The 13,103-nt window shown below is 50.3% G+C and overlaps 1 protein-coding gene across 2 annotated transcripts in view; it reads left to right on the forward strand.

Moving 5' to 3' along the window:
• LOC149342509 (uncharacterized) overlaps window positions 1-13,103 on the forward strand; it is a 63,872-nt gene that overhangs the window by 6,362 nt on the left and 44,407 nt on the right. The window contains exons 4-5 of one of the 2 annotated variants that reach the window (XM_089544898.1): window positions 124-392; window positions 9,705-9,983. In XM_089544898.1, the coding sequence (XP_089401024.1) occupies window positions 124-392; window positions 9,705-9,983 (548 nt within the window). The remainder of the gene's footprint in view (window positions 1-123; window positions 393-9,704; window positions 9,984-13,103) is intronic. The other variant, XM_089544899.1, reaches the window with a different exon arrangement.

The raw sequence follows: 13,103 nt of genomic DNA on the forward strand, positions 1-13,103 counted from the left end.
AAGGTCGTCGCGCGAGTCGAGTCGCGCTCTGTTTCGAGCTTCAATACTAGGGGGCTGTGAATCGTCACTGGTGTCATTGTTCTGTGATGTTTGAAAGCGCACTTCGTGCGATTTTCGCTGCAGTGTAACCGGGTGAAGAGCTACTTCCGGTTCTGCGAAAAGGGCAACGCCGGGTACTACCACGACGGCCACAAACTGAAATGCATGTCGACACGAGACGAGGAGCACTTCGTGTGCTACCATGGCCCCAACCGGTTCGCCACCGAGGAGATGTGCCTCAAGGCGTGCGTCACCGGCGGGAAGCTGGACGCGAGATGCCCTCACGGCCGGGACTTGGTTCCTTGTGAAAGCAGGCACATGAAAATCACGTGGTGGTTCTACAGCTTCGCCAGGTAAGCGTCAACAGCGTCGTTAATTTATAAATTTTTCTTATTAGACAAATCGATCGTGCTCCTATTTCGTTCAATTATGTTATCGCCATTTGTCTGCTTTGTTCATATTGCCACCTAGTCTTGCCAGGTGGCGCATATGGGCCCCCAGGCACCTTTCAAGCTGTCGTAGAACAGCTTTTACGCCTGGGGGCCTTCAACCTCGAGTTGAAAATAAATGAATTGAATTGAATTGAAGTAGGGCGACGACGACGAAGTAGGGCTCGCGCCGTGTGGAGTCTGTCGCTGTTGTTGCCCCAGCTTGCCTGGCCTTCCCTTTCGTGCCTGCTAATAAAGCCCCCCTTCGTCAGCAAGTACGTTACAGTCTGGTGGAGGTGCAACAGGCGTTCAGGGGTCCTACCGTCGAAACACCACCTCTGCCGGGAGACTACAGCCGCCCCACCTATGCCGAAGTTGCGAGACGCCCGGCTGCAGCTTCGCCACCGCCGATTCCAATAACGCCTCCTGCACCGCTGTCCCCAGTTCCACCAGTCCCGTATTTCGACGATCGCCGAGCGCACTTGCGGAAGGCCGATGTCTGGCGCACATCTGACAACCGGCCACTCTGTTTTCACTGCGGAGAACCAGGCCATCTCTACCGCAATTGCTCTTATCGACGCCTCGGTCTGCAGGGATTTCGAGCCGATTCGCCCATACCCCGGTTTGGCCACCGGCCTCCAGCCATTGAAGACTTCCTCGCGGAACAGCGACTTTCAGCCCGTGTGCCGCATCAGCCGCGCTCATCTTCTCCGAGACGCTCTTCCCCGAACCCGCACAGCTCCTCGCGAGCAGTACAGGGTCGCTCGCCGAGCCCTCACCGGGAAAACTGAGACCAGCGACCTTCGGGGGCGAGGTCGCTGGGAGTCGCTGCGCTGAAGACCTCCCGCCCCCGCCGCTACGCTCCGACCGTGAACAGATAGCACCGTCATCTGACCGAGACAGCTGCGTTTCCTTGGACATACCTGTTCTTCTCGACGGTCACAGAGTCAGTGCATTAGTGGACACCGGGGCCGACTATTCAATTATGAGTGATAAATTGGCGACTCTTCTAAAAAAAGTGCTTACGCCTTGTTCTGTAGTGCATCTCCGTACTGCCGGTGGTCATCTCGTTACTCCAAAGGGTATTTGCACGGCTCGCGTTCAGATTCAGGGATCTACGTTCGTCGTCAGTTGTGTAGTTCTGTGCAATTGCTCCCGCGATCTCATTATCGGCATTGACTTTCTGCGGGAGTATGGTGCTGTCATCGACCTCCGCCAACGAATCATCACCTTTTCGACCAGTAAAGCGACCCACCTCGCCGAAACTTGCCACCGCAGTGCCGCCTTTCGTGTTTCTGCAGACAGTGTCACGTTGCCGCCACGGAGCAGTGTTTTGGTTGAAGTCACTTGCAACGACTTGCATGACGCAGAAGCAGTCGCCGAGGCTAACCGTTCACTCCTGCTTACTCAAGGCATCTGCGCCGCTCGCAGTCTACTGACGCTTCGTGGTGGCCGGTCTGCGGTCCTGGTCACTAATTTTTCTAATGAGTACCGGCACCTTTTTGCAGGTACTGATATCGCTTCTGCCGAACCTGTTACCGATATTCCCGTTTGTTTTGCGTCCGCGGCAGCCGGCACTGACGAACCTTCCCTTGAAAACATCGACATAAACTGCCACCTGTCTCCGGAGCAACGCCTGGCTTTGGAACAGCTGCTGAAGGAATACAAGTCGTGCTTCGCTTCCTCCTCGAAGGTTCGTCAAACACCCATCACGCAGCACCGCATCATCACCTATGACGACGCTCGCCCTATACGTCAGCAGCCTTATCGTGTTTCTGCTAAAGAACGGGCGGTTATCCAAACTCAGGTTCAGGAAATGCTTGACGATGGCGTTGTTCAACCTTCCCAAAGCCCGTGGTCTTCACCTGTAGTCCTTGTTAAGAAGAAGGACGGCACTCTCCGGTTTTGTGTCGACTATCGCAAACTGAACAGTGTGACTAAAAAGGACATCTACCCGTTGCCGCACATTGACGACTCGCTGGATAGATTACGGCGCGCTAAGTACTTCTCATCCATTGACTTAAAGAGCGGCTATTCACTGCTATTGAAAGACTGCCGCCGTCGCACGTTTTCCCGTTCCGACCGACAAGAAAGCTGTCCAGCGCTTCCTGGTTCTCTGTGCGTATTATCGGCGCTTTATTGCGGACTTTTCCACGATTGCTGAGCCGTTGACGCGCCTCACCAGGAATACCACCTCCTTTGTCTGGACCACTGAGCAACAGACCGCTTTCTCTACGCTCCGCCAGCGCCTTCAAACACCTCCCGTGCTTGCGCACTTCGACGAAGATGCCGATACCGAGGTCCACACCGACGCCAGTAACATCGGTCTTGGCGCGGTCCTTGTTCAACACCAAGAGGGCCTTGAGAGGGTTATCGCCTATGCTAGCCGTACTCTCTCCCGCGCCGAGAGCAATTACTCCATGTCTGAAAAAGAATGTCTTGCGGTCGTGTGGGCCACCATGAAGTTTCGCCCTTATCTTTACGGCCGCCCATTCAAAGTGGTCACCGATCACCACTGCCTATGCTGGCTGGCAAATTTGCGAGACCCATCTGGACGCCTGGCACGCTGGAGCTTACGGCTCCAGGAATTTGACATTACTATTGTCTACAAGTCCGGTCGCAGACACGAAGACGCCGACACACTGTCGCGTGCACCAGTTGATGCTGCCGACGCAGCGCCCGATGACGACAGCGGCTTCCTTGGTACTCTCACCGCCTCCGACCTACTGACTCGGCAGAGGGCGGACTCGGACCTTCGCCCTCTCATTGACGCCCTTGAAGGTAGTGATACGGCTATACCTCACCACTTCTCTCGACGTCTTGGCTCCTTCTGTTTCCGACAAGGTCTCTTGTACAAGAAGAACTCGAGAGGCAACGATAGACCTTACCTTCTCGTCATTCCAGCCGACCTCCGGTCTGACGTTCTCTTCGCCTGCCACGATGAGCCCACGTCTGGCCACTTGGGCTTTTCACGTACGCTCGCCAGAGTGCGGAACATGTATTACTGGCCTGGACTTTCTGCTGATGTCAAACGATACGTTAAAAGCTGCCGAGAATGCCAGCGCCGGAAAACGCCACCACTTAAGCCGGCGGGTTTTCTCAAGCCCGTTACTGCCCCTCGCGCTCCGTTCGACCAGATCGGCATGGACCTCCTCGGCCCTTTCCCCTTGTCGCAGGGCGGCAATAAGCGGATCATAGTTGCTACCGACTATTTGACTCGCTACGCCGAGACCAAGGCGATCCCTCGTGGCACAGCTTCAGAAGTCGCAGAGTTTTTCATGCACAACATCGTCCTGCGACATGGAGCTCCTTCGCACGTAATTACAGACAGAGGGACGGCGTTTACAGCGCAACTAATCGACCACATCTTTCGGCTGAGCTGCACAACACACCGCAAGACCACGGCCTACCATCCGCAGAGGAATGGCTTGACCGAACGATTAAACAGGACCCTTGCGGACATGTTGTCCATGTACGTAGATGTCCAACACAAAACTTGGGATGAGGTCCTGCCGTATGTCACCTTTGCCTACAACACCGCCTTGCAGGAAACTACGCGCTTCTCCCCGTTTCGCCTTGTGTACGGACGCGAAGTCCAGAGCATGCTTGATGCCATGCTGCCGTGCCCAGAGGATGACCAACTCACCCCAGACGCCCAACAGTTTGCCCAACGTGCTGAAGAAGCCCGTCAGCTGGCCCGCGTGCACATCGGGCAACAGCAGAGCTCGGATGCGCGCCGTTACAACCTTCGCCACCGACAGGTTGACTACAAACCCGGTGACCAAGTCTGGGTGTGGACTCCTGTTCGTCGCCAAGGCTTGTGTGAGAAACTGCTCTCCCGCTATTTTGGTCCTTACAGAGTGGTACGGCGTGTGAGTGAGGTTAACTATGAAGTGGTTCCGGACGGTGCTGCGCAACCGCGACGCCGACAGCCCGACTCTGACATTGTGCACGTTGTGCGGCTTAAGCCGACGCAACCGTGCTGATGTTTTCGCGCACTTCAGTTGCGGCAGTTTGCTTGTTTTTTTTGTTTATTTTTTGTTTCACCCTTACGTCGACAGCGACAGCGCTCTTTTTTTTTCTTTCTTCATAAGGGGGGAATAATGCCACCTAGTCTTGCCAGGTGGCGCACACGAAGTAGGGCGACGACGACGAAGTAGGGCTCGCGCCGTGTGGAGTCTGTCGCTGTTGTTGCCCCAGCTTGCCTGGCCTTCCCTTTCGTGCCTGCTAATAAAGCCCCCCTTCGTCAGCAAGTACGTTACAATATGCAGCTATACCATGCGTGCATCCACCTGTATTCACTACAAGTGCGTTTCGTCGCTATGCATAAAACTGTACTTGCTAAGCTGACTTCTCAACACCCGAGCGAAACGCTAATAGCCATTGTCTTTGCCAGACCTGAGTAGATGAGATTCTAGAACGGCTGTGAAGTTAACTACTCACCGACAGACAGCTGAGTGGCCTATAAAATATAAACTAGCAAGTATCTCCATTAAACAACTTATATTCCTAATAGCCAATAAAAATAGCGCCCTCAGGCTTTCAGTAGCGATAAACACCTGCAATCTTTATGCCTACCAGAAAGAGAAAACCAATATTAACTGTATTTTTGCTAAGGCCAGCCCTAAAGATTACTGGAGCATTCAGGACGGAACTTTTTAATCTATTACACACATAGAAAAGAGCATGGGGGGCACTGAAAACAAACTGAATTTGGCTTCAATCGGTAAGGTACCCAGTGATAGGGACAAACTTTTTTTTTCTAAACTCAGCTTTGCGAACCTAGAAAAGGTAAAAAAAAATAGAATACAAGTATCCACACCCCGCCAGTTTTTGCGTGGACCTCAGAAACCGGGCTACGTCACTATGCACTTACATTCAGGAGGTGTGCACGGAGTTTAGTTTTTGACGCACCGAACTTCAATCTAGTGAAAGGAAATGAAAAAAAAAATTGAGGAAACGCTTAAGCGCCACATTAAGGGTATGACGCAACAGTTAATGGACCCCTTCAGCGGCCTTGGGTCCTTTTTGCGTATTACTTCGCAGACACGGACGCTCTCCTTTCTTTCACTATCACATACCTTTTAGTTTACCCATAGGAGTACAGCGCGATACCTTTAGAGATCCCTTACGCTCAGCCGCCGTGGTGGCTCAGTGGCTATGGTGCTCGGCTGCTGGCCCGAAAGACGCGGGTTCGATCCCGGCCGCGGCGGTTGAATTTCTTTGGAGGAGAAATTCGAGGCCCGTGTACTGTGCGATGTCAGTGCACGTCAAAGAACCCCAGGTGGTCGAAATTTCCGTAGCCCTCCACTAAGGCGTCTCTCATAGCCTTAGTCGCTTTGGGACGTTAAACCCCATAAACCAAACCAACCCTTACGCTCATGTGCTCCATATATGCGGAATTGGTCAATTTATGATTTACATTCCTAGATTTGCATTCCTCGTACCCCTCCTGGCGCCACCGCTATGCGATGGCAGCTGCTGCTACTGATGAGGGTTGTGAGACCCAGGTCGCTCTTGCCGAGCAAACTCTCGCGACCAATCATTAATTAAACTCCCACCTGCTAACAGGACCAATTTCCTCAATATACGATAGGTAGTTTGTCATACAGTCACAAGGTCACGTGACCTAGGTGGCAGGAGACCCACCTAATTTTCTCGATACGCCGATGACGCCGGGGTGGCCGCTGAACGGTACCCACAAAGCTACTACGTTAATTTATGACTAGTCGCGAGAGGTTGCTCGGGAGGAGCAATCTGGCTGTAAAAAGCCCCAGCTTCTCTGGGAATTTTTAGATCAAGCCGCCGCCGCCGCGAAGAAGCCGGGTTGTCCGCTGAACCGAGACCCTTCATGGCATCGCGTTAAAAAAAATCTCTGTTGTCTGCATGCCTTGCAAAAAAAGAACAGCGGCGACAGGCCAGGCGCTGCAATCTCTGCTGTATGCACTGCAGCACGCATATTACATATGAACATATCCGGATGCAATATAAGCCACGGCTGCAGCGCTTGGCGGATGCGAAATACGAGGCGTGTGCTGAAAGTAGGAATACTAAGTGCGTCAGCCAGTGAACTACAAAACTATTCGAGAGATGGAGGCACTGTAATATACTTTGAATCTTAAGCTACCTTGCACGTCTGGTTTACACTTCTTCACTTGCGCAAGACCGAGTAGCACGCTTTATAAATATCCGCGCCGATCCGAACTCCCTCCAAATGCGCAGTTTAATTCATGGTGTGATTTATCCATGCACGGAAGAAGCGGATCACCAGCAGCCATACTCAGCCTGACCCGTGCTTTTTATGATGGTGCTAAGAAATCGAGAGTGTGTGCTGAAGTGATGCCGTGATTTGCCGGAAGGCAAAGCTTATGATTTTAATGAAACAAAAAAAAAAGACTTGCGGAAGCCAGTTTCTGTCCGTGGTGACATTCGCAAAATGGGAGATGGAATTGGTGCGGATAACTGGGTGAAGATTAGGAATGATCATCGAGAATTCGGGACAGGCGTTTCTAATTCACCTGGCTGCCATAACGTGTGGCATGGGTTTAAACATTTACTCATGGCCTGCCGACATTATCTGTGAAGTAAGAAAAAGAGTGAATCGCATACTGGCGTCCCTTTGAAATCCCATAGCGGCTAGGCTTAGTGGCACTGCTGTGCACTGTCCTGATTTCTTAGCAATCATTTTACGAACTCGAACCTCACGTCTACAGGCGCAATAATGAACGCGCATATTGACAAACAGTGCAACATTCACGACAGTGTACTTAAAGCAGACGGCGTGGACTGCCAACAAGAGGCGTACAACTGCTTCATGAGAGCGCCTGGGTCCATACCGCGCATGCCACGTCATCTGCCTCCTGGCAAGATTCGATTGGAACATTATGAAGCATGTGCCGCATAGCCTGAACTAGGCGCCCAGTTATTCTCAGTCTTTTGTTACTCTGAAGGAGCATTTCGCTGAAAATTATTCGCCGATAGCAAGTTCACTTGGAGTCATGACATACATGGTAGGCGAGAGAATTCTATGACCACGGCATCTAAAAGCTGATCCCCAAGGTAAATGATTTTTAGATGAAGCAAAAAAATGTGTGCAAAAATGAAGAATTGTAAGATGATTACATCTGAGCAAAATTTCAGAGCTGATCTGGCCTTTGTATGTTTATTTTCCGAACACGCGTCGACCAAAGGATGCTGATGTGATGTGCGACGTCAGTGCACTTTGAATAACCCGAGGTGGTTCGTAATTAGTTGCAGAGCTCAGCACTGCGGCAGATGTTTCACCAGTCCGTAATCCATTCCTTACTTCAAGCCTTCGAAATTAGGAGGCCGAAATTATTCCAGTGCCCGTAATAGGGCACATAGTTCTTCTTTTTTGATCTTCTTTAAACCAAATTTCATTTTTTCACAGACGGCCGCGGCTACCGCGTTTGTATATAGGTGAAGTTGAAATGTGCCCGTGTTCTGTGGGATGTCAGTGCACTCCATCCAGCATTTTTTAGCGCTGAACTTAGCAAAAATATAGTCAATATCTTTTCTCTTGACTTGGCGTTAGTTTGCAGGTGATTGTCGCTACTGAATGGCTCAGTGGACTAGTTAGCTTAGATATTACTTCATCAGCAATATAAGTTGTGAGGCGGCGAAACTAGCAAGGTTGTCGAAATTATCGTTTTTTGTTTTTTCAGGAGAGGGAAGGGTGCAGTAACTACTACTTCTCGGTGGACACTTCAGCCGCGCCTTGAAGGAATGGATAAAGAATGAAGTGAAAGAAGAAAAAGGTGCCACAGTGAAGGGCTCCGGAATAATTTAGACCACCCTGGGATCTTTAACGTGCACCGACATCGCACAGCGCATGGCCGCCTTTTGCATTTTTCGCCCATCGAACCGAAATTATTCCAGAGCCTTCCACTACATCCCAACTTCCTCTTTCTTCTTTCACTGCCTGCTTCATACATTCTCTCACGGCACAGTTGAGGTGTCCACCGAGAAGTGAGGCAGTTACTGCGCAGCTTATTTTTTTGCACACCAAATTTTACGCACCCGCTGCTTGCTGCGCTCGCTCAGTGCTTAGAGGAGGAGGAGGAAGTAGAGGAAAACCTTATTCAGGGCCAACACGAAGGCTCTGTAGAAAAAGAGTGCTTCCTCCGCTAAGGCCTGCTGATCATCTGAGCCTGACAGCTGAGGATGAGGACGCTGGTTCAATCCAGGCAGCACCGGCCGTGTTCCGATAGAGGTGAAACGCTAACGTGCCCGTGTACTGCAGAGAAAACGCAGCGGAGAAAAATCTTGGTGGATATTTAAACACCGCCTTAAGAGTATGATGCTTCCGGTGGTCGAAATTCTTCCAGAGCCCTCCGCTATGACTCCTCTGTCTTCGTTCGTTCAATATCTACTACATCCCTTCACTAAGGGCGTGGTTGAGGTGCCCGCCACTTGTTGAGGGGCCCGCCACTTCCCCGCAAACCGATTTTCATTTCTTTTAATGCGATAGCGCGAAGGGTCCCGTTCAGCGGAGAGGCCGACGGCGGTGTTGACGACCCGAGAAAACCAGGTTGCAGTGAAATTAATTCTTATAAATTTTATGCGATTATCTGCCCATGGTGGAACGGCGCATGAGCTTTGCGGGAGGACGGGAAGAGAAACCAGCGCCCCACAAGCCCCGCCCATGACTTTGCTTAAACAGCCACCTGTCAAGACAGTGGCGCATTGCTTAAGCTCTGCACTCCTGTGCTAGTAGTTGTATGAAGACTGGCCGCGATCTTTGAATGCAAGGTAAAGAATTAATTTTTTTCATCACTGTAATGTCTATAAGAGGTCCGGCAAAGAGGTCCCGCAGGAGCACTCCATTGATGTAGTAGAACCCTGGGCCACTGAGGGGCTCTATAACGCTATCGCATTATACTCTTAAGACAACGGTTAGCCCCCCCCCCCCCCCCCCCCCCCCCCCCTTGCCTCCAGGTTATTTCTCCGCTAGGTTTCCTCTCCCGTAACGGCCACCACCGAAAAAAACATTCCATTTCAAATACTTTTTTCCCAGCATTAAAAGAATTTTTTTCCTACACGAGAAACGTGAGCATAGCCAGGCAGAGCTGCAGATTTGAAATTGTTGAAGAAGTGACATTGAATGAAGTTTTATTTAATGTCGCCTCAAAACAATGTTTACGAAGGCTCGCGTATACATATTCGGTGTACAAATTACATTTGCCTTGAAATGACCCTGCGCTCTCGGCTTTCCAGTCGAGCCTGCGAGGAGTGGTCGTACCAGGACGGCAAATGCCCCGACATCAAGTACGGCGTGAAATATTTCTCGACCTATGGTGAATGCGAGCAAAACTGCGCTCGAGGTGGTTATGGGAAACCGACCGGCTGCTATGCCCCATCATCCGGCGTCCCCTGCCCCGTCGATGCTATGGTCGAACCGTACTTCGCTTTCAACTACACAGGCGGCATTTGGCGGTGCCACAAGGCTGACATCGATACGATCAAACAACATCGGTGCATCGAAGAAAAGCGAAGGTGAGCTCGAGCAGAGACCGCTGACTACGATTTGCTTGACTTACTCTTTTCTTAGTACGGTAGCCCTAAAGCTTCCACTAAGCCTAAAAATTCAGGGGGCACTTTGGCTCTCTAAAGTGCTGCAAGGCGAAAGCGTTTCCTGGCGAACGGTTTGTTTTTATTTACTTTTTTATTTTTCAAATTCTGCTTTTTATTTAAACTTTATTGTTTTTATTTTTATTTTCAGATCTTAATTTTATTTTGTTTTTACTTTTGTTTACTTTTTTATTGTTATTTTTATTTCCTTTTTCTTGACTTTACTCCTTTTATTTTATGAAGCCCATACATTCACTAGATGCGCCTTTATTCATGCTGGAACCTTGAGCCTTTTAAGCAGTGACGCCGAAAGGCGGACGAATCTCCCGACGCGTCTGTCGACACGGCTGCCGAAGCGTCTGTCGACACGGCTGCCGAAGCGTCTGTCGACACGGCTGCCGACGCGTCTGTCGACACTTCTGCCGACGCGTCTGTCGACACTTCTGCCGACGCGTCTGTCGACACGGCTGCCGACGCGTCTGTCGACACTCCTGCCGACGCGTCTGTCGACACTCATGCCGACGCGTCTGTCGAGACGGCTGCCGACGCGTCTGCCGACACGGCTGCCGACGCGTCTGCTAACGACAGTATAAGGCATTAAAGGTTTTCGCCTTAAAACCCGTAGTCTGTCAGTTTGTGCGACCCCTCTATGTGCCCACCGGGCTGTAGATGGCAGGTGAGCCGAACATGTCACGTGATCGTATCGTTTCTTCACAATCTGCATACCTGATTGTAAGCAAACTTGCTTGTGGCAGTGCAATTCATGACTGGTCGCGAGAAGTTGCTCGGAAAGAGCAACTTGGGTCGCACAAGACCCACCCTTGGTGGCAACTGTCATCGCAGGGGAGTGGCGCATCGCTTAACCGCGGCACTACTATGCCGGGAGGTGTATTCGCCAACTGCAGCCTGTACAGCCACAAGGCTTGAAACCACGGTGAATTGATCACGGTGACTGAAGATTGTCACAACGGCTTACCTAAAAGGGATAATAAATCCTCTTAAATGGCGTTATATGCCACTAAGCATCACGATTCGCGACCTAAAAGGTAAAAAATAGAAAAAAAATGAAATAAAAAAAACAATAAAATTACAATACAGAGAGCGGAGTCGAACGGCCGACCTTCAATACGCAAGACGTGCCTCTAATCCACTGCGCCAAAGCGGCGATGTCAAGCCGTCGTTCTGAATGAATATTTATAACCAGCCTTATTGTGGCTGCTACCTGCCGGTGGGCGGCGCTGTCATCGCTGGCTGTACCGGCTGCATTTGGCGAACACGCTGCCGGGAGTGGCAAGAGTACTCCCAGTGAATTTAGAGAACCTTGAAAACCGAGGCTCGAACTGAAACTGAAGCCGAAATGCTTTCGCACCTAATTCGCGTTTGACGTAACCAACTTAAATTTAAATGCATTTTTTTTGTACGACTTCTGACCTATCTAAGTGAAAAGCCGCGTTTCAGAGTTGTGCGTCCTATGACAGTGTGACATAACGAAAACAGAGAAAAAAAAGGGCACGATGACATAATAAATGCGTCAGAAAAATATACTGTAAAATATGGGCCTGTAAAAATGGAGAGTTAATGAATAGTAACAAAGCGTGAAAGTAAAACGTGGTGGTCTAGCTTGGAGGAAAAGTTAGCTCATGGTGCACGGCTTGTAGGCCGTCGGCACTACATCGCAATCGTCTGCAGCAGCACTTTCCCATGATAGGCCAGGCTGCACCTAGATTTCACAAAACTTCCCGTAATACATTCATGACGCTTGCAAACGCGAACAGCATGCATGTACAGTCGTGCACAAAAGTGGGGAGACTACGCGAGTGGCGACAATCGCGATTTTTTTTTCTATAATGGCGTGCCCGGCAGACTTACGCAGGCAGACAGACTAATATATTTTATCAGTCTTCTTATGCATGTCTTAAAAACAGGCGCTGCGCCATGAGAAAGCGCTGGCACATAGCTTTCTCTTTTCGTGTGGTCTTTCCACTTTTGCGCAGGGCTGTACGTATTAAGAAGCGAAGCCCCACCCTTCTGCTGAGAAAAGCCGGGGTAGATTGGTATCGAATATAGACGTATGAGCGCAAAACGTTCCTTCCGGTATTACCAGCACTCGTGGCACTCTGTACTAATATCTATGACTGCTGGTATCATTCCTCATCTCAGACAAGAATGCTGCTCGAGAACTGGATCAAACACCCATTCGCAGGCCACACAGGTAGTTTTGAGTCCGTGAGATGGAAAGGATATTTTGGATAATACGACGGTTCATGGATTCCTCCTCGTCCAATACTTGACGCCAAAGGGAGTTGGACTGTGTTTATAAAAGGCAATGGCAGAAAGGCTATGGCAAAGAGGCTTTCGCTATGGCAGAATGACTAAGTCCTAGTTTGACCTTGCTAGGATCTGAAGGTCACAGCGACGTACAGTGGTGGGCAGCCTTGTCTAGAGCGCTCGGGCGGTGCACTTCCTTGGAAACAAATCCAGATTTTGTGGCAGCCTCTAGGGTCCAGCTGCAACGCTTGCACGGAAGTAGCGCCAGTTAGCCTCGTAAACAAAACAGGCACGAAAACTTTGCCCTGTAATGAGGGGCTGCTCTCTAATTTCGGTTTTTGTTACCAAGTGCGCACTGCTCAAACGCTCTAGACAAGGCTGCTCACCACTGTACCGACGCTAAATCAGAAGTTGTACCTCGTGTACTAGAACTTTCGCTCTAAAACACGTTAAATGGTAGCCTGTTCTTTTTTTTTTTTGATCCAGTCTTGCTGCGCTCACCCACTACCCAGCGCTGAAGCCATTTCAACATAATAAGCTCCTCATAGCGCATCGTCAGGTCGGCTTGTATTTCTCGACCTACTTAATTCGGAGCGGTTGAAGTAGTTGAGAAAGCAGCTCCAGCAACAAAGAAGCAACCCGTATTCGCTACTAGGTGTTAACAGCCTCAGCAACGGCAGGAAATCATTACTGCATCGATGGTAACGCAAAACTGTTCGTAGGTGGAAAAAAAATTGTTGAATATGAAGTGTTTGCGATTCTGGACCGGCATGTTCT

Source organism: Amblyomma mixtum, chromosome 5 (genome assembly GCF_055824585.1).
Source record: "Amblyomma mixtum isolate Tamu chromosome 5, ASM5582458v1, whole genome shotgun sequence".
Lineage (NCBI taxonomy): Eukaryota > Metazoa > Arthropoda > Arachnida > Ixodida > Ixodidae > Amblyomma > Amblyomma mixtum.